General features: G+C 41.5%; 1 protein-coding gene and 1 long non-coding RNA gene across 2 annotated transcripts in view; one reads left to right on the forward strand and one right to left on the reverse strand.

The window, feature by feature from the left end:
• CSMD1 (CUB and Sushi multiple domains 1) overlaps positions 1 to 21641 on the reverse strand; it is a 1979019-nt gene extending 1957378 nt beyond the window's left edge. Inside the window, exon 1 of the mRNA XM_037894193.2 lies at positions 21425 to 21641. Within this exon, the coding sequence (XP_037750121.1) occupies positions 21425 to 21491 (67 nt within the window). The 5' untranslated portion in view covers positions 21492 to 21641. The remainder of the gene's footprint in view (positions 1 to 21424) is intronic.
• The window catches only part of LOC122464951, a 29684-nt gene extending 7951 nt beyond the window's left edge, over positions 1 to 21733 (forward strand). The window contains exon 3 of the long non-coding RNA XR_006289413.1: positions 21632 to 21733. This is a non-coding gene — a long non-coding RNA (uncharacterized LOC122464951). The remainder of the gene's footprint in view (positions 1 to 21631) is intronic.
• The last annotated feature ends 940 nt before the right edge of the window (positions 21734 to 22673 follow it).

Here is a 22673-nt window from a genome sequence, read left to right on the forward strand (position 1 = left end):
TAAAGTCAATGAGGATATAATTATCAAAACTGTAATGCAGATACATCTAATCATACCTGTGATCATACCTGTGTTCTGTCTTTCACTTTCTCTCTAGGTAACTTAGAGAGACTGGACCAATAATAGGTATAAGTTATTTCTGAGTATCCACTTGTGGAGTAGGTTAACTATTTCAGCAATAAAGAACAGTATTTCAGTGTGCAAGTTTTCCTCCTCTGGGTTTTTTTCTTCAGGTTTTAGAGTTCTTGCTTACAGCAAAAGAAACATCAAAAAAGAAACAGTTCTACATAACTAGAAACTGGTGGGGTAGGGGGACATCATCGTGGAGTATACCTAGTGTTGAACAATTGTGTGTAGTGATCTACCATCTGAAAGGCCTTTCCTCTATTCTGATTAGTCAGTAGTTGTTTTCTTAGAGTTTCCTGTATTCACTATGAGAACTTGACTGGGCCTACACTCCCCAGCATGTCATCCCTGTGCAAACAAGAAGTTAATTCCCTGTTTGCTGTAAACCAGTTTGGGCCTCTATACCCAACCCTGGGATGCAACCCAGGGATGCAACCCTGAAGTCATTTAGTAAAAGACTGCATTTATGTGTAGAGAAATTCTTGAGTATATGAACTTGACCTTCAAAGGTCTAGCTCATACAATAAGGAAACTGTGCATAACCTTAGGGGAAAGCTGATCTTTTTTTAAAGAGGATATTTCTTTATTCTAGCAGACCTAGAAGCATAAGAAATGTTAGGAAGAGAAGTCCATCTGGACCAACAACTGCTACCTTGTTGGTCAATCTTAATTCAGTTTCTTACCTCACATTTCTCTCATGCAGAAACAATGTAAGTGTCTATTGAACAGAATCGTTTATACTCTTTACTTAATTTTCCTTCCCTGGTAACTTGTTACAGATATTTATTAGCCTGCCCTGTCATTTTGTAGGGATACACATGAAAAATCCTCACTCCGATTTTAACCTAGTCCTCACTGGACTTCAATGGAAGTTTGTATAAAGAAGGGCTAGTACGACTCTTAGCCCCCCAATTTTTAGAATATGTCACCTACTCTATTCCAGGTAAAAAACATACCATTATAATGGAGACAATCTGGGCTAGAGGATATGATAGTGGGCTAGGAATCTTGAGTTCTACTCCTATCTCTGACATTCACCTGCTTTGTCTCCTTAGACAAGTTTCTGTGCCTCTGTTTCCTTTTCACTCTAGGTCTGTCTGATTTACTTAGATTGTAAGCTTTTTGGAGCAGGGACTGTCTCCCATTATGTGTTTGTAGAGTGCCTAGCACAATGGGACTCCAACCTTGGTTGGGGCCTCTAGGTGCTCCTGAAATACAAATAAAAATATCCACCTATGTCTCCCTTTGAAAATTATTTTATGGTAAAACAGCCCCAGCTTCTCTAACTTTCCTCATAGTTCAGATTCCTTGTACCTACTATCCTTCTTTTTTGTCCTGTGCTGGACTCCAGCCAAGACAATACTATTTTCCCTGTGCTATGGTTATCAATATCACATTGCATGTTCTAGAAGAGGTTTTACAAGGGGTGGCTGTGTACATCAACAGTGTCCTCTGATTTACTTCATATTCTCTCTGTCTTCTAAAACATCCTTGCATCTTGGTGTTGACCTTTTTAAATGCTTCTTTGCTCTGGGCTGATAGCTTCAATTTATTTCCTCAGTAACCCCCAACTCGTTTCCTAGCTCAGTATATGGGATGATTGTTCTATTTAGCAAGTATTTCCTAAATTGGTTTTGTGTTCCTAAATTAATTATTTTATATTTTTCTAATCAAATTCCGTTTATTTTAACTGAGTCATGTAATTGATCCAAATCCTTTTGAATATGACTGCATTGATCCTCATTACTTTCTGTGCTTTCAGTTCTAGTATCCTGCGCAAATTTGGAGATCTTTGTTTACAAACTCTCACCCACATCATTTTTATGTAGTTGTATATAATCAAGAAGAACAGAGGTTTTAATACTGACCCTGAGGATGCTCTATCTGTCCATTCTCTTTGTATCCTACTCTTAAACTAGTTTTCTATCCAGCAGTCTGTTTTGTCTTCATGATGATTTCCCTTAGCCACGCATCTCTTATGTGGTACCTTGTCAAATGCCTGTAAGTAGACTACATCCACTGCATTTCCCTTATTTATCATGGCAGTAACGTCTTCAAAGAATTCCAGCAGGTTAGTTAAGCATGACCTCCCCTGCCTGAATCTATGCTGGTTATCCTTAATCAAACTGATTTTCAAGGTGTTCTTTCACACTTTCTTTATGGTAATTTCATTTTCCCTACAAACCTTGTTAAACTCACTGATCTATAGTTTCTTGTTTTGTCTTTACTCTTTTTTTTTTAATCATGGAGATTTGTTTGCCTTTTTCAATCCTCCAGACTCACTTCTGAGTTGGATCTCTTTTTAATAATGTCAGTGCACAGTTCTCTGGAGTCTTCACTAGGTCTGGTTAAAAAATTGATATAAAAACTGTTTTTTGATGGTAAATTAGGGTTTTCTACTTAAACGTGTTATGGGGTTTTGAGGTTTGGGGTTTTTTTTTGTTTGGTTTTGTTTTTGCAAAAAGTATCTGCTTTCCACTAAAAATATTGAATTTTCATCAAAAAACAACTGAAAACCAAATTGTTTTTTGTTTTTGTCTAAATTACCCATTTGGTGACCAGCTGTGTTCCTCACTCATACTAGATACTTAAACACCAACAACTGCTCACAATTCCTTCTTCCACCTGTGGCTGGCCAGGATACTATGTACCATCCTGAGATGTGGACTAATCTATGCATTCATGACCTCTAGCCTCAATTATTGCAAAACGCTATGCCTGGAAATGGAAACACATGCACTGATGCAGCTAAGCAATATAGGACACTGCCAATACATTGTCCCTGTGCTTCGGGCACTATAATTAGTCCTTATTGAATAACAGATTAAGTTCAAGGTCCTGGACTTGATATTCAAAGCCCCCAATGAGGTGGGGCTGGTTATCTCAACCATACAGGAAGATGTGGTGTTTAAGATTTATGACGATAGCTGCATTCATGAGCAATGAGATTAAGTGGGAGCAGAGCTCAGAACTCAGGTGATAGTGGGCCACAACCATGGAACTCCCTTCCACAGAGGATGAGAGTGACTGCAATTCTGTCTCTCATTCTCGCAAATAAAAAGCTGCCTTTGTCACCATGGTAACTGAACAACTTACAATAAATATATGCACAGCCAAATGCGTTGTTTATATGTAGATCTAGATTCTTTCTCCTCTCCAGTGTCTTTGTGATGTCAGCAGAGCTGTGGAAGAGGGTTTGCTGGCTATGTCAAACCTAGCCCTAGAACTTAAAACACTTTGTCTAGGTCCAAAATAGAGAAAACAAGCAAAACAACCCCCCCCCATATAATATCACAGTATTCTTTGTAAGCTTACAATACTGTTAAAGTAGGTTGTATATGAAGGACTAAACATGCTGGTAGCCATGGGCCCAATCCTGAAAGATACTGATCAGCTCCTGAAAAGATAAGCCATTAATTTAATCAGGCACTAAAGGACTCTGTGCCTCTCAGGAGCAGACCCTGAAATAGTAGGTTGCCTTATGTCACATCTGAACAATCAATAGGTTTTGATTTCCTGAATTTTTCAAGTAGGTTCATTATACTAAATAGAAGCGAAACTACAGGCATGTCTACACTTAAAACGCTACAGCGGTGCAGCCGCACCACTGCAGCTCTGCCACTGGGGCACTTCCGTGCAGACACTACCTGTGCCAATGAGAGGAATTCTCCTGCCAGTGTAGGTAATCCATCTCCCCGAGAGGTGGCGTTAGGTTGATGGAAGAAATCTTCTATCAACCTAGCACTGTCTATACGGAGAGCTAGTTCAGTATAGCTATGTTTCTGAGGGGTGTGAATTTTTCACATCCCTGAGAGATGTAGTTATACTGACGTAAATTCCTAGTGTAGACCAGGCCTAGGCAGAAAGAGGAAATGACTGATATTTGAAGACTACGCCAGCAGCATAACAATATAAAATGTCGCAATTTATCAACAAAAGCCATTTAAACAAGTTTCTTTGAAGAAATGGAGTTGTATTAATTAAAAAGAAAATGGGTGCATTGTACCATGTTAGCTTTCTATGAGACTGGTTGAAGTATACCTTATAAAGTGTTTTCTTATGCTTAGCTCACGAAAGCTTATACTCAAATAAATTGGTTAGTCTCTAAGGTGCCACAAGTACTCCTTTTCTTTTTGCGAATACAGACTAACACGGCTGCTACTCTGAAACCAATCTAAAAACAGGCGAGCTTTATACATAGTCACAGAACTGCCCAATTAATTTTGATGTCACCCTGAATCCCACATTAAATACTTGCTACCCAAAATTCATAATTACTTTCAAGTAAATACAGAGTATTTGTAAATTAAATCTGGGATTTGATGATGACATGTTCATAAAGTTTTGCTAACTTTAATAAATATTTTAAACAAACAACCTGACCCAAAATAATTTTAAGGGTTTAGATTAAGCTAATCAAGTAAAGAAAAATCAGTGCAAGTTGAAATTCCACCTTTCATTTGTTTCACTGTGAGTAGGAATTGCAGTAAAGCAGGTATGTAATATCTTGTTCAGCTCTAACCCTCTTCCGGCCATATTGCCCCAAGCTTGCCCATATTGCCCCAAATCTTGTCAGATTTCACAATCTAAGCAAGATTGATTCTGGTAAGTATTTGGATAGGAGACAACTTCACCCCCTAAATATAACCTCTCAGGAAAGACTTGGGTTCCTTTTGAAAAGAAGCAAAATGAGCAAACTCGGCTGCTTTGTTTGAAGTCGTCAGGGTCTCCCTAATTATTAGGGTGCCCAGATAACAAGTGTGAAAAATTGGGACAGAGGGTGGTGCGGTAGTAATAGGTGCCTATATAAGAAAAAGCCCCAAATATTGGGACTGTCCCTATAAAATTGGGACATCTGGTCATCCTACTAATGATCATGAGGTTTTGGTTTCTGCTGGCTGATGCTAGTGTTACCCGCACATGTTGGTTATATTTGCAAAGAGAGTGCTGTTCAAATGGGCATTGTTTACAGACATTGCTAAAGCTGGAGTGGGATTGGGGGGAGGGTGGGTAGCCATGTTATATCAAACCTAAATGCACATATGAGGAGCAAACTTCCAGGCAGCAATAGAAGCAGTTCTCTCTCTCTTTCTCTCTTTGTGTTTTAGGCTGTCTCCCATCATTGTACTATCCGAGCACTTTCCATGTAAAATCAATAGCAATACCCAAGTTCCAAGTGAAGTTCATGGAATTTCTTGCATTTCTCTCTGTTCAGAGTAAAGCTCTCTTTAGAGCAAGTTTTTTTTTTAAACTTGTGTTAGTTTACTCTTAGGTGTTTGTGTTTTGGGTTTGTTTTTATGGGTTGATAGGGTTTTGGGGGTTGAAGGAAGTTTCAGTATTGTGTCCTTCTTATAGTGGAAATGCCTTTGTACAGAGGAAGGTTTTGCGGTGCTTCCTAAAGATGGTCAGTCTCTGGATTCATGTAGCCTCTGGAGTTCGTTTAGTAGCCAAAAATGACACTTAGTCCCCAGCTCTCACATGCTTTGTCCTGGGTTTTGTGATCTGTGTTGTCCCAGAAGAGTACAAATGTTTTGGTTGTTCTGGGTCAAATTTTGGTCTTTAATATCACTAGGGCTTAATCCATTTATAGCTTTGAAGATTAGGACAAAAGCCTTTAACTGACCTTGGAAGATGGCTGAGAGCTTGTGGAGAGAACCAGAGCTGCCATGTCACTGAAAGGGAAAGGATTACCTTTAAAACTAATATCTTTTCCTCATCTCTCTGCCATACAACTATGGTTGTCCTATAACATCCTGTCTCTTCCATCTATTTGTCTACCTATCTTATCATACAGCACCCAGTGCTGTTCTGAGTGCATACAGATCCACCTTTAAAAGACTTATGAAGGAACTTTGCTACTACTATAGATGATTGAATGTATTTAGCCTGTGTTATATTTATTTTAGAAATCTATTACCGGATGGTGAAATTCACCCCTGTGCAAAGGGACCACACAAGGTTGATGCACTAATTGCATCCCACTTAATCCATCAAAACACAGTTTAAGGGGGATGTGAGTGCTATATAGTCCTCGTGCTCACCACTGTACAGGCACAAATTTCATCCAAACTGTGTACACAATTTGGGCCCATTGTGCAATGTGGTGTACACCACCAGCCAGCTACTAACACAACTCAGTGGGAGCTGACTTCAGTGGGAGAGGAGATCACTTAGCACCTGGCATGAGGCACTCAGCTATTTTCAGAAACCAGCTCTGTACATTTATTTTGTGAGCTGCGCCTCAGAAAAAAACACAACCTCATGGGAGAGACAGTAGCATATCGTGGTTATTCCGGTGGTTACAATGCAAAATTGTTACTGCACATAGAAAAGCAAACTATCACAACCAGCATGACTGGACTGAAAACTAGATAGAGAGACAGTAGATAATGGAATGGGCCCAAATGGCCATTTGTAATGAAATGCGTATTTTTTAAAAGTACCATCAGCAACACTGACTACAGCATCATGATCGTTGTAAATTATATGACAGGCATTAGGGAATACTTCATTTGTATTGTTAGGAACTAATGCTAACATCCACAGTGGAGTTGTTTAGATGCCTGTGAAATAAAGGATTTATCTCAAGAAACTGAACCATGCTGTGGTCTCTGTTGAACGCAGAAGTGATCACAGGGTGAAATTCACCCAGGTGCAGAGACACAAGACCTGGGCACCATGTAAGTCTCACCTTTGCCCTACATAAGGTTTAAGAAGTGCCTAGCTCTTGTGTTGAACCTCTGCACAGCAGTGTGCAAAAGAGCTCTCAGTAGTATTCCCCTGCGCTTTTCTCCAGCTGGGAGCTGAATATCAACAAATCACACTGTAGCATTACAAAAAATGTTTCTAACTCTTTTATTTGAGCAAGAAAGGAATTATGCAGTGATTGAAACAATGCAGTATAAGCCCCAGGGAAAGACAGTTTTAAAGAGACAGGAAAAGGAAAGAAAGAAAGAAAGAAAGAAAGAAAGAAAGAAAGAAAGAAAGAAAGAAAGAAAGAAAGAAAGAAAGAAAGAAAGAAAGAAAGAAAAGTTCATTTTGAAGATTTGCTTGTGCTATTCTCCAGGGTTCTCCCAAGATGAAATTCACCTCTTTTCAGAAGGCCAGCACAAGACCTATGCATCACTTCAGCCATCAAAATAGAGCTTAAATGGGATTTACATGGTTCATAGACTATGTGCTGGCCCTCTGCACAGGGGTGAATTTTAGCCTACTATCATACATCACTGTGCCCCTGCAGTATTCTACACCGCCGTTTGGATCTGCACTGCAGTGTCACAAGGGTGCTCAAACTTTTAATCTTCACACTTAGAGTACAGGAAAACAGATATTTTTGACTGCATAGGAGCAGTATTAAAGGCTGTATATATGTGGTTTACCGTCAGTACATTAGCGTTCAAAGAGATTGTGTTGGCAGTAGCATGTAAGTGATCAGCAAGGTGCTATTTTGGGGGAAAGTTACAGTGTTAACCATTTTTATTAAAGCTTTTCAATGAATACAAATAGCAGTAAAGAATCCTAGAAAAGAATACCGGAATAATATATAAGGAATGCTATGCTGGGAATTACATCCAGTGTACTGACACAGTGAAATGATTTGAAGTAAATGTACTGTCAAATAGAGAGGCAGTGTGTGGCAGTGGATAGGGTCAGGGCTGGCACTAGGTGTTTTGTCATCCAGGATGAAAAATGTTTCTGGTGGCCCCCAAAAGATTGAATATACAAACCCCAAACCTAGATTTGGCATCTTGTCTCCCCACCATCCTGATTTGGTTCCACCAGAAGTTGGCATCAAGGATGATCATCCTGATCATCAGCCCTTAAGGACGACTGTGAATAGGGTACTGATCTGGGGGCAAGGCAAGGAGACTTGGGTTCTTTTCCCCAACTCTTACTATGTGACCTTTGGGGGGAAAATACTTCACCTCTCTGTACATCTGTTTCCCCTCCCAATTTGTATGTGTCTTATCCAGTTAGATTATAAGATTTTTCTTCCTCTGTGTTTTGCACAGTACTCAGTATAATGAGGATCCATTCCTATTTGGGGCTCTAGCCATTACCCTACCACAAAAAATAAATATGAATTTTCCTGTACAGCACCTCATACTTATGGTCCTGTAAAAATAATAAAAAGTGACAAATTATTATAATTAACGTAATAGAAAAGAAAAAAATCAAGGGGAAAAAGACTCCTGTAAAAAAAAAAAAGAAAAGCAGTATCTGACTGAATGTCCCAGTGCACAATGTAGTGATGTATTCCATTTTATATCTCTTTATCTAATGCTATCAGAGAGTGAGCCGATAAAGTCTAAGAATGATTTCCAAAGGTTTTTACATTTGTCTGTGCTGTCCTGCAAGCTGAATGCTAGACCTTCATGTGACACAGTTTCTGTCACTGCAATAGTCCATTTCTTCATCATGGGCAGTGCTTTATCATTCCAGTGTCAAAGAGTGATTAGTTTTTTAATTGATTGTGTTCCCACGGGATAGATCCTTCTGCACTGTGCTTTTCTTTAGCTATTACCTAGATATGTGCAGTGTCACTCAGTAAACATAAAGATGTGACCGGGGCGAGTAAGTCCTTTATAACACTTCTGTTCTATAGAACTGTCTCTGAAAGTGTATGTACTCTATGGCAAGGCTTTCACTTTCAAACAAATTCAACTCTGGGGTTACACTGATCAAGTCTATGACATTTTCCACTGAAGTCAAGGGAATTACACCTGTCAGGAACTTGGCCCATGAGTGACAAAGATTTTTGTATTATATACACCACCAGAAAATATTGTCATGTTATTATTGTATTAACAATATGGGTTATTATTTGCTTAGGGCCTGATCCAATGCTCACTGACATCAATAGGGGGGTTCCTTCCATTGGTTTCACTGGGCATTGAATCTAGCTCTTTTAATCACTGAAAACTTGTCTAATGTTATGCAAGGCAGAGATGACTTAATTGTGTCTGGCCCTCATGCAGTTCCACAGTGGAGGGAATAAGATGCCTCCCTAACTCATGGGGCCCATGTAAAAATTACAACCTCTTTGCTCCCCAAGTGCAGGGGCTGCCACAAAATTGCTCAATCCCCATAGAAGCAAGTTGTTAGTTGTAAGCAGGGTTGGGCAGGGAGTAAGCAAAGCCATAGCTCCACTAGCTTCATCCACCAGCCAGCAAAGCTGTCTCGCCATGGGGGCATGTGCTTGCTGCACCTCTTAAAGTAGAGGAGTTGGGAAGCTCTCCTTGTATTTCCTCGAGGTAGTGAGGCACTGTGCCATCTCCTACAATAGGTCGTTCCTCACAGGAATAAATACAACCCAAAATAAAGACAATCTCTGCCCACCAGAACCAGATAGAGAAAACAGAACAGAATTCCAACGGAAGAAATAATGTAGAGTATTTGTTGTTTGCTTTCTCTTAGTCCTGGGCCTGGACAAAGCTACTTAATAGGCATCCAATACAGTCTACATGAAGCGTGAATTGGCTTAGTTTCAAATTGCATCTTGCACTGCTTTATAATTTTTGCTCTGTAATTGCTATTCTGTTCCTGAGTATGTCATGTTCAGATCTCTTTCTTTAGTGTGACTTTATATATGGGGGGAAATGGGATGCTTTGATGTTTAAATAAAACAAAGAAAATGGGTTTATACTAGGAAACTGTATGAGGTTTGGATCTTACAGAACAATTAGCTAAAGGTACCTCACATTTAACAAAAGGTGAATGGCTATTATGTATTGTATCCATTCTCTTTACTGCTCAAAAGTAAATGTAAATTAGGCACAAATGACAAGAGGTTCTGGGGAGCCAAGCATCTGCAGTTTCCACGGAAGTCAATGGGACCTGCAGGTACTTGACAACTCTGAAAATAATGCAAAAATTAAGATTCATATAAACCTAGGATCTTGTAATAAAGATTGTTCCCACCACCCTTCCCGGTGCATTGGACTTTACTCTAAAACTTGCTTCTTTACTACAATGAGCTCAGCAGAAGCCTTATACTATGCACATGTTCTGTTATTCAGTAAACAGATTTACCCTCCCATCAGATACTTGGTTACAAAAGGATTGTGCTGCAGGCCGAATGAGTATGACTTGAGTCGCGATGTATCACAAATGTATTCCATCCACAAGTCTGTTTCTTTGTTAAATAAAAGAGACAAGGTGGGTGAGGTAACATTATTTATTGGACCAACTTTTTCAGGTCTTCTTCAGACACTGAGATACAGTACTAGTAAAGTGAAAGTTATAAAGAGCGTAAGAAGGTGAGACAGGAGGAGAAGTCTCTGAACTCTTGGGGCCTGATCTTTCAGTCCTTACTCAACGCCCAATCCCTCTGAAACCAGGGAGAGTGTTGTCTGAGCAAGGCTTGAAGAGCCAGGTTTGTGAGGGGTTGTAATGACTCATTTTCCTGTCAGTTAAATTGGAACCAACCCAAATAGGTTACACCAAAGTTCCTGAGAGGAGAATCTAGCCCTTCATCCTTACTTGAAATACTGGATTAGTTCCAGTTTTCAGCAGAAGAAACTCAGACATATAACAGTAAAATGACTAGCTATTATTGATTCAAATTAGTGCGTCTATATGCAGAAAGAACTGATCAGATAGGTATTCGTGATAAACTTTAAAACTGAATTCACTTTGACAAAATGATTCCTAAACTTTCTTTTTAATGTAATATTAGTCATCTCAAATCCATTACCAAGTGGTAAAGAAACTACACCAACTGTCTGACCCTCATCTTCCAGGAACATTAATTTAAAAAAAAAAAAAAAGACCTGTTCCTGGGCTCCTGCAATACAAGTAAACCTATTTTCCCAGTAGAAATAGCACAGCACTTTATCTTATGTTCATACCACATTCCTTTCTCTTCCAACTGCAGCCTAAGAAATACCTCTTTAAACCAGCAACTTATTTCTTTAGAAACTATTTTAAAGTAACTTTAGACTATTTTTATGTATTTCAAAAGAGACAAAATGCATATATTTTGCTGAGTATAAATCAAATGGGAAAGTTTAGTTTGGTTAGAAGTACCTCAGATAGTAATTGAAATGTTCAGGCAACATCGCCTTTTATTCTTCTTTCCTACTGTAACATTTCATTGAACTAATTTTGTAATTGGAACTGTAAAAGAAATAAAATGATTAATCCTTTTTGTTCTGTAATCCTTTTCTGTAGTGTAATTCCCTCAAAATGTAAAGCTTCAAGATAAAATACTGTCATGGAGCTCAAAATGACAATTGTAAGTTGGCCTCTCCACTCTACAGTACCTATTATTATTTTGATGATTACTATTTATTATCATCATGTTGTTACAAAGGAAATCTTAACAGCCTGATAACACAACGTCTAAGGCTGGATCCTCAGCTGGTATAAAGCAACATAACTCCATTGATTGGATTGCAAGATGCTATCATATTTTTTATTATATTTACTGTTTATAGGTGCATACAGAATACTAGGGGCTAGATGCTCAGCTGTCTTAAACCATAAAATATAAAAACCAGGGCAACCTCATATTCCAAAGTATTATCTGATGCACTGTTTTTAAAAGAAAAGACTCTGGAGCCTCTCAAGAGTTGACAGAAAGAACTAGATTGTCATGGCAACGTGAGTTGTAGAAATCCTTCTTTCCTGTTTGCACAGATCATCTCCATTTGATCAGTCTGTTTACTAAATGTTACTAAAGAAAGCAATTAAAGGTTAATCTCTCCTCAAAAGCAAATAAATTAAATGCTAGAGAAATGGAGCAGAGAGGATACACTTAAGGCTGGTCAACAGATTTCAAATATAATGGATCTTTAATGTAAATGAAGCTTCTGTGGCTATTTGCATAATATCAAATACTAATATTATGCAAGAGTTAGGGCTCTATTCATAAATATTTGACTTGCTACTATGTTCTCATTTTGATATGAGTTTTCTACATGGATGGAGGGTGCAATAATGGCCATTGAGTTCCCTGGGCTTTGGATCAGGTTCCAACTACTCAGGATTCATCCTTTAGCAAAATTAAACTATAAAGCACAGTACCAAAATCAAAGCCAAATTTGGCTAGCTGTGAAAAGAGGCAAGGATTTCAACCACAGGCTTGGAGATTCTTTTCAAATTAACAACCTTGTGGATCTGCAAAAGGCTTAACAAGATCTTAACAAGGCTTAAAATTTATGCTTGTTTTACAGCCTCTTTTAAATAGGTTCATAGGTAAGCAAGAGAAACCGAGCTGAACAAAGTTCACTCATCTCTATACTTTTGTGTTGCCACCTTTGCTTTCCTAAAATCTACTAGCATCGCATTCCTCCCATTGGAGCCACTGCAAACAATGAGTCAAGGTGAATACTCTAGATATTCATGTGCTTAGATAAAGGAAATCAATTTCATTTCACAAGAGATATGTCTACAAATGTGTAAGGTCACTTACTATAACATCAGCAGCTGCTCAATGGTACTAGAATTCTAAAAGTGAATTATACAGTAGCATTGTCTCCAAACGCTCAGTCTGACTCAATTCCTGTATTATATTATAAGAAAGATCAGAAGGATACTTCCTGTTTCCCTTTCTCAAGCATATCCTTACCCTCACCACTTTGTTTCCTCTTCTTTTCTTATTGTTTGTTACAGTTACTTGTTTTGTTCTCTTTCAGGATCCATGTGTACTAGTATGTTTCTACAGTGCCTAGAAATACAGTGCCCTGATCTTATGTGGTTCTTGGGAGCACTATATTCTCATTGCAACTACGTACAAAATGTCAATAATTACATTAAAAAACCCCACTATGATACATCTATATCTAAACCTTATTTAGATTGTAAAGTCAAGCACTCAAAAGCAGGAAAATGTCAGTTAAGGTTGCCAGTGTCAACTCTCTTTCTCTCAGCATGAGAGCTGGGGAGCTCCTTTCCAAACTGGTGCCCCCAGAGGTGGGAGTGGGTCACTGGAATCATATGTTGTGTATTTGTGATAGTTTTGTGGAGCCTGGCCCAGCTCCTTTTCCCAACTTCTGGAGATTTGGTCTGCTGCTGGGGTTCCCAATAAAATGTGTGCTGCCACGGCTTTGGTAAACCAGGCATTAGATTAGAATTTTATATTCGGTTATTATTTTGGTTTGCTGCCAAAATGATGCTGACAACACATGTGAAAGGAGGGAAATTATTATTTTCAAAAGTTTACATCACTTCTATATTTGATCAGAAGCTCATGGAAAAAAGAAAAGGCACATCTCTGGCCCCAGGAGACACTGCCACATTTCAAAGGCTTGATGCCAACAATGGAGGTGTTTAAGTTTAAAAAAAAAAAAGGCAATCTAACTACAGGTGTCACTATCAGCCCACTCTATAATAAAAACCAAAGATGACTTTCATAGAAAAATATGCAAAAGTTTGCATTTTGCAACTTTTCAGTAAAAAAATCTTACTTTGAAATTGCAAATAAAGTAAAAGGGAAGGGCTGCAAAATTCCATTTTAAAATGGTGACAATATTTTATGCAACTGTTTGCAAAACAAAAGCTGTGGGCTTTGCAAAGCATTATTCATCATGCTCAGCACTGTATGAGCTGCAATTTAGCAAACAATTTTTTCCAGAATACCCCTGTACAAAAGAGACATGATTGTGGAGCATGATCCTGTACTTCAGTATTCCTGGGATACTGTAGAAGAGACATAAAACATTTCAAGACTAAAATGATGGTAGCATTTTCTGCAAATTGTCCACAATAATTTCCTAAAGGAGGGGAGGGGAGAAGCAGCAAACCAGAAGTTGAGTAGAATTCTATATCTATATCTGTATATTGGATAAATTGTTCAAGAACAGATTATCTTCGTAAATATATGAGCCTATTAATGCTGCCAAGATCAATGGCCCAGATTTACTGCAAGTTCATGCTGTTTTACACCAGTGTAAACTCTGACAGAGGGCCCCAGTGACTGAAAGTTCAGCTGAGGAAAAGGGTGTTGCATCACAAAGTCTCAGCCTTATTCAGAGACCTAATCATTCACCAAGGGCCCCATCCAGCTACTGTTGAAATCAACAGAAAAACTCCTATTGAAATCAATTGCAGTAGTATTGGGCCCTCAAAATTATAATAAGTTATTTTGCTTTAGTAAATAATGTCTCTAAATGTTAAGTTATATAAAGATGGAAATAGCTATTGGATAGCTAATTGGTCATTAAAAATGCATAATTTAATAACTGCAAAGCTGTAACAAATTGCAATGAATTTTTATACCTGAAATTAAAGCATTACTAAAATTGCAAGAAAGCATGGGGGGTTTTTTTGTTTATTTTTGCTTATCTTTCACGGAAAGTGAACTATTGACAGTACCCTGATTAATCAAGAGGCATCTGGTTAATCATCAGAAATATGAGACTAATTAAATTTTGCTCTACTTTTTAACTGAATGGGCCCTCCAGTTAAAAATGATGGGAAACTGTTGTGGTTTACAGTTTTTTAATTGCATAGAATCTTGGAGAAAAATATGTGTGCTCTGAAGAATGGTATGACTCTTTAATGACCATACAATGTAGTATTTCTCTTGTAAGAGGTCTCCGTGCATGTGTGTTTCTTCTTTTACAATTAAATTCCTAAATGTAGAGAAGTGATAAAAATTGCCTTTGTATATCAGCATAACACTGGCACTAATCCAAGTAGTTTGTTTAAGCATTAATTAATGTTTATAACCAAGCTAATGTGGATTTTCTTAAATATGTAAGAAATGTTGTGTGGTTTACTTGAATCTTTAATCCAGCTAGGATAAAGATGTCTGAAGATAAAGCAATATCTCACAGCTTTTCTCAGGTACTGAAGGCATTTGTCCGTAGTTCAAAAGTTACTGCTTGATCAAAATGGTGTAAAGCAGAGGTTCTTAAACTGTGGTCCATGGACAACCAGTGTTCCGCAAGCTCCATGCAGGTGGTCCGCAGATAGTTCCCTCTTAGGTGCGCGCCTGGGCAGCCGCACATGAGAGAATGAAGGGCCACCCACCTAATTAGTGGAGCCGTGCAGGCGTGGCTCCACTAATTAGGTGCCTGGACCCTGGAGAAGACGCACATGTAAAGTGAAGTGGTGGCCTTGGGAGTGGGGAAGAGGGTAGGTGGGAGGGAGCAGTGGGGTAAGAAGAGGAGGTGGAAGGAATATGGGATGTGCAGGGCTACAGCGGCCAGAGAAAGAAGTGGTTTTCCCCAGCTCCAGGGCTGCGGCTGCTGGGGAGAGACAGCCCTCCTTCCCAGCCTCAGCTCTGTGACTGCTGTGGTGGGGGAGAGACCCCCCTCTTTCCCAGTCCCAGCTCAGGGGCTGCTGTGGCGGAGGAGAGAGGGAGAGACCCCCCTCCTTCACAGCCCCAGCTCGGGGGCTGCCGCAGCAGGGGAAAGAGGACACATCCATTGCATTAGAAAGGTAAGACTACTGATATTAAAATATGAGTTGTGTGCTTTTATTTGTAAAGCAAAAAAAGTTTATTACTATTAAGGGTTTTTTTATATAGCGCTTTTATCCAAAATGCTTTACAATAGTTAGCTAACAGTACAAACAACATTTGGAAAGATCATTAAGTGGTCCGCAGAGACCCTCAGCAATTTTCAAGTGGTCCGTGCAAAAAAATAAGTTTGAGATCCACTGGAAAGGAAACTGCAGCTGATGTAGAAAAGTAAAGTATCTCAGTAAAAAAAGTGTTTCATACCTCCATATGGGGCACTTCCATATCACTCATTCTTTGTTCATTGCAAAAATGGGGAAAAAAAACTTCTTAACACTATAATCTTAATTTTGCAGCCATGTGGATGTGATTCCAGAAGGGCCGTAATCTTATTGCAATTACACTAGTATACCTTTATAGTAAAGCCACTCAACTACACTACAGGCTTTGTCTAAACTTAAAAGTTTTGCTGCTTTAACTATGTTAGCATAATTAAAGTGGCAAATGCCATCTTGTATAGACACAATTATAATGGCGTAAAAGTGCTTATACCTAACTCTGAGTCAGCCAATCAAAATAAGATGTACTGATATAACTGCATCTACACTAGGGCTTTTACAGGCATAAAGATGTCGGCAAAACAAATCACACCCCTACCAATCTAGTTTTTAAGCATAGACCAGGCTTCAGGAACCAGAGACATGAAGATCCCAGTTACTTCATGGCTTTGAACTCACAGTAAGATCTGAATTTACAGTACCACACCTTATGCAGTCGATTACTCTGAAACAAGGTATTAATGTGAAGGTCAAATGATGGTGTACAAAAGACTAACTTGTAAATTTTCAAATTAATAGTCAATAAGGGTTCTCAGTCACTTCCCAAAGAGGACCCTCAGTACAACAATTAGTTAATTTGTTGATTTCTGTTCCTTGAGATTTACACACTTGTATTCAGTGGGATTAAAGTTTCAATTTCAAATGTATCTGGATCCTAATTTCCTTAAGCTTCTTTGAAAATCCCAGCCCAAATAAATATGTTATTACACTACTATAGAACCAGTACAAATGAGATCAAGAATTGGGCCCCGAATTTATATAGGAGGAACACTTAGCAGAAAAACAAAACAAAAAAAACCACACGATACTCTCAAGCTCTAGCCTAAATCATATATATGTACGAAAGGGCATAAATGTGTAAGTGCAAAAGTAAGCAACTGAAACTAGCCCAGAGACTATTTCCTGGGCTTACAGTCTATCTCAGAAGGTGCCGTATGCCCTCAACACCCATTTTGATTTTAGTGAGCCCTGAAGTCATTGTACACTTCACATGACTGGGTTCTTGTACACTATCGTCAGGGCCTCATATTAGCAAACTACTGTATCTTCTTTTGGACCATCTTTAATAGGAGGGTTAAAACTAGAAGGTGGCTATGTTCTTGGGATCTCCGATGAACTCATATAATTTCTACAGCGTAGTTTTCTCAGACTTTACCTAATATTTTTACTCTAGTGTAAACACAGAAACATGGGTCTTTCCTAATGTAAAGGCGTATTTTTAAAATGACGAGATAATTTATTAAAAGTGAATACACTGGTACATTAGGACAGCATATTTTAATCCTTGGGACAGAACTGCTTGCTCATTTTTGTTTCTTGTTAGGCCATTTCCACTTCGGACTGAGCAGAAAACGGATTGTCCATTGAGTAGTTATCACTCACTTCTGAACATCCAATACTTGGCTCTGGTCCTAAGTGCAAAAATTTTAAAAAAACCAACCCAAAACCTCTTTAACTCATTTTCTCCTTGCTGGTTTGAGCTTCCTCTGGAGGAGACAGGAGCCTTTCTAGGGACACCATCTTCACAGTTTGAGAAACATTGCTCTGGAGATAGAGAAAATACATTACTTTAAGAGAGAAATGCTCTCAACTCAATATACTGAGCAGGCCTTAAATGTAGTGGAAACTTATAGGTATTGTAGTCATAGTAATTATTTGACAAAGTGACCACAGCAAACAGAGAGTACATAAAATGCAGGGTTGCTTTTTTAAAACAAGATCTTAAAGTGTAGATGTGTGAGTGCTTTCCCAGACTGGATATGATTTAAACTCAGAAACCTCTTTCCTTCTCTTTGATTAATATGAATTATACCACTGAGGTTATAATATAAAATAAAACTTGTTTATGAACATTCTGTTTGAGACAATTAAGTGGAAATAAAAGAGAAAGTATTCCAAAGTGATCTGAAAAAGGACAGTAACTGATCTTGAAAATATTTGAAAACGTGTATTGTACCTAATATAAAATATTCCATCAATGCATTCCCTTATGTTGTCTTCTATAAACGTAGCTACAGATGCCGAAGAATAAAGATTCCGCCAGTAGAGATTATTTTAACCTTCTAGCCTGAAGAAATTTTAATCTCACAGTAATTTAAATCTTCTGCTTTACTTTCCTATTAGTAGATGTTTCTCATCTTTTTTAAAGAGAGAGTGGGAGAGAGAGAGAGAGGGGGCAACGCTACTGTGTTTTTGCAAGATTCAGAGAAACTAACAGACTCCTGGAGGTTTTTGGCTGAGATGTAGCCTATCAAAATGAACAAATGACTTTGATAAACAAGCCACTTTCCCCTACAGAGCTGAGTACTGCTGTTGTTTGCCTTGTGAAGCATTCTTTTCTCCGGTAGTTTTTGAAGGAGTGATATTTTTAAACGACTCCATGTCTGTCTCTCTATAGCATATAAAAGGAGAAAAACTTTACCTGTTTTCCAAAATACTCACATCCATCAGTATAACATAATGGTAGCAACTGAACAGAAGTCATAGCAATGCCTCTTAAGTCTACTTACTACATTAAGGGGTAATGTGCGCATTTTTTTACCTACATTCAGTCCTTGCTTTTTACCCTTGAAAAGTTGTAGCCAATTGTACAGCAGCAGCAGAGGGTCTGAATTTCATTTCATAATGCTACTGTTAAAGAGCAATGCAGAAGGCAGAACAGCTTTCATTTACAGCTGGATAAAGGGAAAACTACGTGCAAGGCAACACCTACAGAAAAATGCAGCACTTTGGAGCTTTGCATATCAAACCCAAGAGAATCCCTATTACAATGAACAGCAAATTAATTCACCGCCATTGGACAGCTAAAATAAAGAGTTCCTGGGATCTATTCATTACGATTTTATGGGCTTCTGGAAGCAAAGGCTGTTCACGTTACTAAGCAATGAATCCTCTCGCTCTTTTTACTCTGTAAATCTAATTTCAGCCTTAGGTTTATCTTTTACTAAATATAGATACCTGTGCGCAACTGCCTAGGGACCTTAATGGGAAAGAATTATGTCAAATACCCCTGCTGGTTCCTCTTCTACCTGTTGTTTGGCTTCAATATTAAGGCAGGTTGCAGCCTTTAAGTGGGTGCGTTCCTGCTCCATATTAAACCAGGTATAATTATATTCTGCAGCGCAGCATCAGAGGTAGTGCCCAAATGTGCCCGGCCAAGCTCTTTGTATGTAAGCAAACCACGGCGGATCAGCGCTGGATAACCAGGCTCCAGCCTCCAGCTTTTCATATGTGCTGTCAGCTTTGCAAAAAAAAAACAAAAACAAAAAAAACAACCACTTAAATGTCAAACGCCAGGACCAACTACAGTGTTTGTTATAAATGAGGAGCGGGCCCTCCAAGAAAGCCGAGACAATAGTAGCATTGATTGCAACTCGCCCCATCCACACCCGAGGCCCGGCCAGGGGACAGATGATTGGCCTTGCTACGGTGGGGTGGGCTGTGGCAGGGGCAGAGTTGGGAATAGCCATTGGGTGTCAGTTCCTGACCTAGCCTACCCCTCCCTTCCCCTGGCCCCGATCTTCTGGACCTGGCGGCGCTGCTGGACCCAGGCAGCTGTTACCACCCCTGCCTCCTGGCCCCAGCGCGACGTGCCAGCGGATCCGGCTTCATGTCATTCTTCCCCAAACCCACCCAATCCAGAGGCGGGGGCTGAAGTGCCAGGCACGCGTGAGGGTTATTAAACAGCCGCAGGGCAGTGCAAAGCGTGGGTTAATTGGGGAAGGATCAGGAACAGAAAAGGGGGAAAACAAATAGCCCCTGCCAACCTGGGGGAAACAATCAACGGGCAGAAAGGGGGTGGGCAGGTGGGGGCTGGGGACGCCCGACTTCTGGACAGGTGATTAGACATACAAGATTTTTTTTGCTCGCCTGGGACTGGAGTGCACCATGTGTAATGCACCAAGGACAACCCCCGCTTAAGGAGCTGCCCTTTCACCACCACTACCAAATCAATCCGATGTTTGTGCTTCTCTGTTCTTTATTCCCAACTGGTAAAAGGAGATCGGAGATAGCCTAGTGACCCGATGTTGCCCCAGGATTTGGGCTGAGGCAGGGTCCTCGGGGGGTTAGGGACCAGACGTGTCTTATTGCTGCTCCGCCGGTTCCTTTGCCCAGCCCAAGTGGGTCAGAATTAGATACACACCTACTGCCTCGCACCCCTCTCAGAACCGCTGCCTGCGGACCAAAGCTACCCCAGGAACATACTAAAAAAGGGCACTCTGCAATGCCGCCCAGTGTAGACAGTGACCCCCAGCACGACGGGCCCAAAGGAGAGAGCAGGACAGGGAACGAGGAACTAAAACTCCTCCTCAGTGTGGAGTTTGGCGTTTCGCTTTCTTTCTCTATTTTCAGTCACCCGCCCCTCCAAAAAAAAGAAAAAAAAAGAAAAGAAAAGAAAAACAACTTGGGGAGCAGCAGAAGGAGGCAGAAAATGGGAGGAAAATAAGATGGAATCACCTATTTATTTTTAAGAAACATTTTGAAAATTTGGGAGGGGGAAGAGACCCTGCCCCCACCTCCCAGGCGCTGTGCAGATTACAAAATAAATCGACCCCCCCCCCCCCCCCCCCCAGGACAGGCTGCATCTAGAGAAAACAGCTGAGAGCAGGTGAATAGGAAACAGGGACAGGTGCCTTGCTGTGAGCAGCCTTCCTCCCGCCCAGAGCAGCACTTAAAAGGACCCGGCTGAGGAGAGGAAAAGTGAATAATGGGGAAGTTGTTGTCTCCAGACATGAGGCAAGTGTTGGGGCTGAGGCCAGCCCTGAACTTGTGAAACCTAGTTCTGCACCCCTTCACCTAACTCCTTTGCAGGCGAAAGCCAAGCTGCTCGGGTGGGGAACGCTGTGCGGTTTAGGCGCTGGGCATCAACGCGCTCCCTTCACCCCCGCAGGGGAGAGGAGAGGAGGGAGGTAAAAAGAGAAGCCGGACCCAGCTTCCCTTCTTTCCGCTACTTCCCCAGCTAGGCCACTCCTGGCAACTTACAAGAGACGAAGTCCGACTATAGGGAAAGCGGGGGCGACTCCCCCCAGCCAGCCGCTCGCCCAGCCGCGGGAGCAGGGAGGCAGATCGCGGTGTCGGGAGTGGGAAGGTGTATTTAAATCCAGGGAAGGGAGGGGAGAGACAAACTTGTCCGCCCAGGTGCTGCCCATAGCAGGCTGGTAAGTACCGCACCGCCGTGAGCAGCGGGGAACTGTTTGCAAACTCCCCTCCGCATCCTGTGCGCACAGCTCCTCTCGGAGCATCACAGCGGGCACAGAGCAGCTGGGGTCCGGCTCCTGCTCGCCGCTTTCCCCCGGATGCTTGTCAGGAGCCATCGGGCGGGCTCTGAACCCAAAGCCCGGAGAAGTCCACATGGGAGAGAGAGGATAAGGGAAGGGGGGGGGGGGGAATAGCTTGGGAAGCCGAATGCCTGCAATTGCGTTGAACAGAAATCAGTGATGGGGAACTCGCCGGCGGCGAGCGGAGAGTTGGGATAAAATAATCGCCCCGATCCCCAGCCAGCTCCTTCCTGAGCACAAATACAGACCCTGATTGCAAGAAACCCAGATCTTACCCTGAGCTGCAGTGAGGAGCCCCGCGCAGAAAAACAGCAGAGACTTGAATTTCCTCCACGCAGTCATGTCTGCAGTTATTCCACACACCCACACACAGCCCCAGCGGCTCTTCTCGGCTGTGACCGTCTCCTCCGAGGAGCAGTGGGACTAAGGACAGTGCCAAATAATCACCAAAGGGCAAAGAGAGGAAGAGGGGGAAGATCCAGGTCCCGAGAGCAGCGCAGCATTCGACGCCTCCTGCAGGACTGGTCGCTCGGCTCGCTTCGCTCTTCTCATAGCATCAAGTCCTGAGCCACTGCAGGGCGAGGATGCTTAGAGCCCGGAGAGCCTGGCTGCTGGCTGGCCGGTCCAAGGGGGAGGAACACCAAGCAGAGACCCAGGCAGAGAGGCATCGAGAGAAGCAGGGAGGCAAGGGAGAAGAGGCAGCAGGAGGAGAGCGATCCAGCGAGTGTGAGAAAGAGGAGGAGGAGGAGGAGGAGAGAGGGAGGGATCGAGAGCGCAGCAGACGGGCTGCTAGCGACACAAGGAGCTGCTGCTACTGCTGCTGGACTCAACCATCACTTCCCACAGAGAGGGGAAGAAGACTGGCTGGAGCTGCACAGCCAGCGCACACCAACCCAAGTGGGCAGCCTCCTGGCTGCAACGTGCACGCACCCACACTCGCCCGGCAGCCTCCCCGCTCAAGAACCAGGCGCCTTTGCCATAGCATCGGGGCCACTCTGTCTCAGGCGCTCACACGCGGAGGGGACAGCAAGGCGCGGCAACTCCAGCTGCACTTGAAGAGTCCCATGAAGGCAAAGACTTCCCTCCTACACCCTGTTGGCTCCTACTTGCTGACAGTGTCCCTGGCCTTCGCTGTACGCAATTAGCTCGCACAGATGCCAAGAGAAGGGCGAACAATGCCCTGCGTTGCACAACACATGGTTACGAAATGTACCACCCTGTTTGAATGGGGTCCTGCTCAGAGATCAATCTTCCCAGGTGCCTCTTCCACGCTCCCTTGCTAGGGCGCCTCCGCGATTTGTAATCGCTGTGCAGAGTTTCCAAGACTGGGGAGGGGAAGAGGAGGAGGAAATCCCTGGCCGCTCTAGCCCCAAGCTAGTTTTGGAAAAGGAAGAATTTCTGACCTGTTATGTGCTCCAATAGTTCATTCCAAATTCTTCAATCAGAACAAATCGATCTTCTTAGGGGGACTGAAAGAGCCGAAGTCTCCTTGAGAAACGGTGCCCTGTCTTTGCACTGCTATTC

This window comes from Chelonia mydas, chromosome 3 (assembly GCF_015237465.2).
Source record: "Chelonia mydas isolate rCheMyd1 chromosome 3, rCheMyd1.pri.v2, whole genome shotgun sequence".
In the NCBI taxonomy this organism is placed as follows: domain Eukaryota; kingdom Metazoa; phylum Chordata; order Testudines; family Cheloniidae; genus Chelonia; species Chelonia mydas.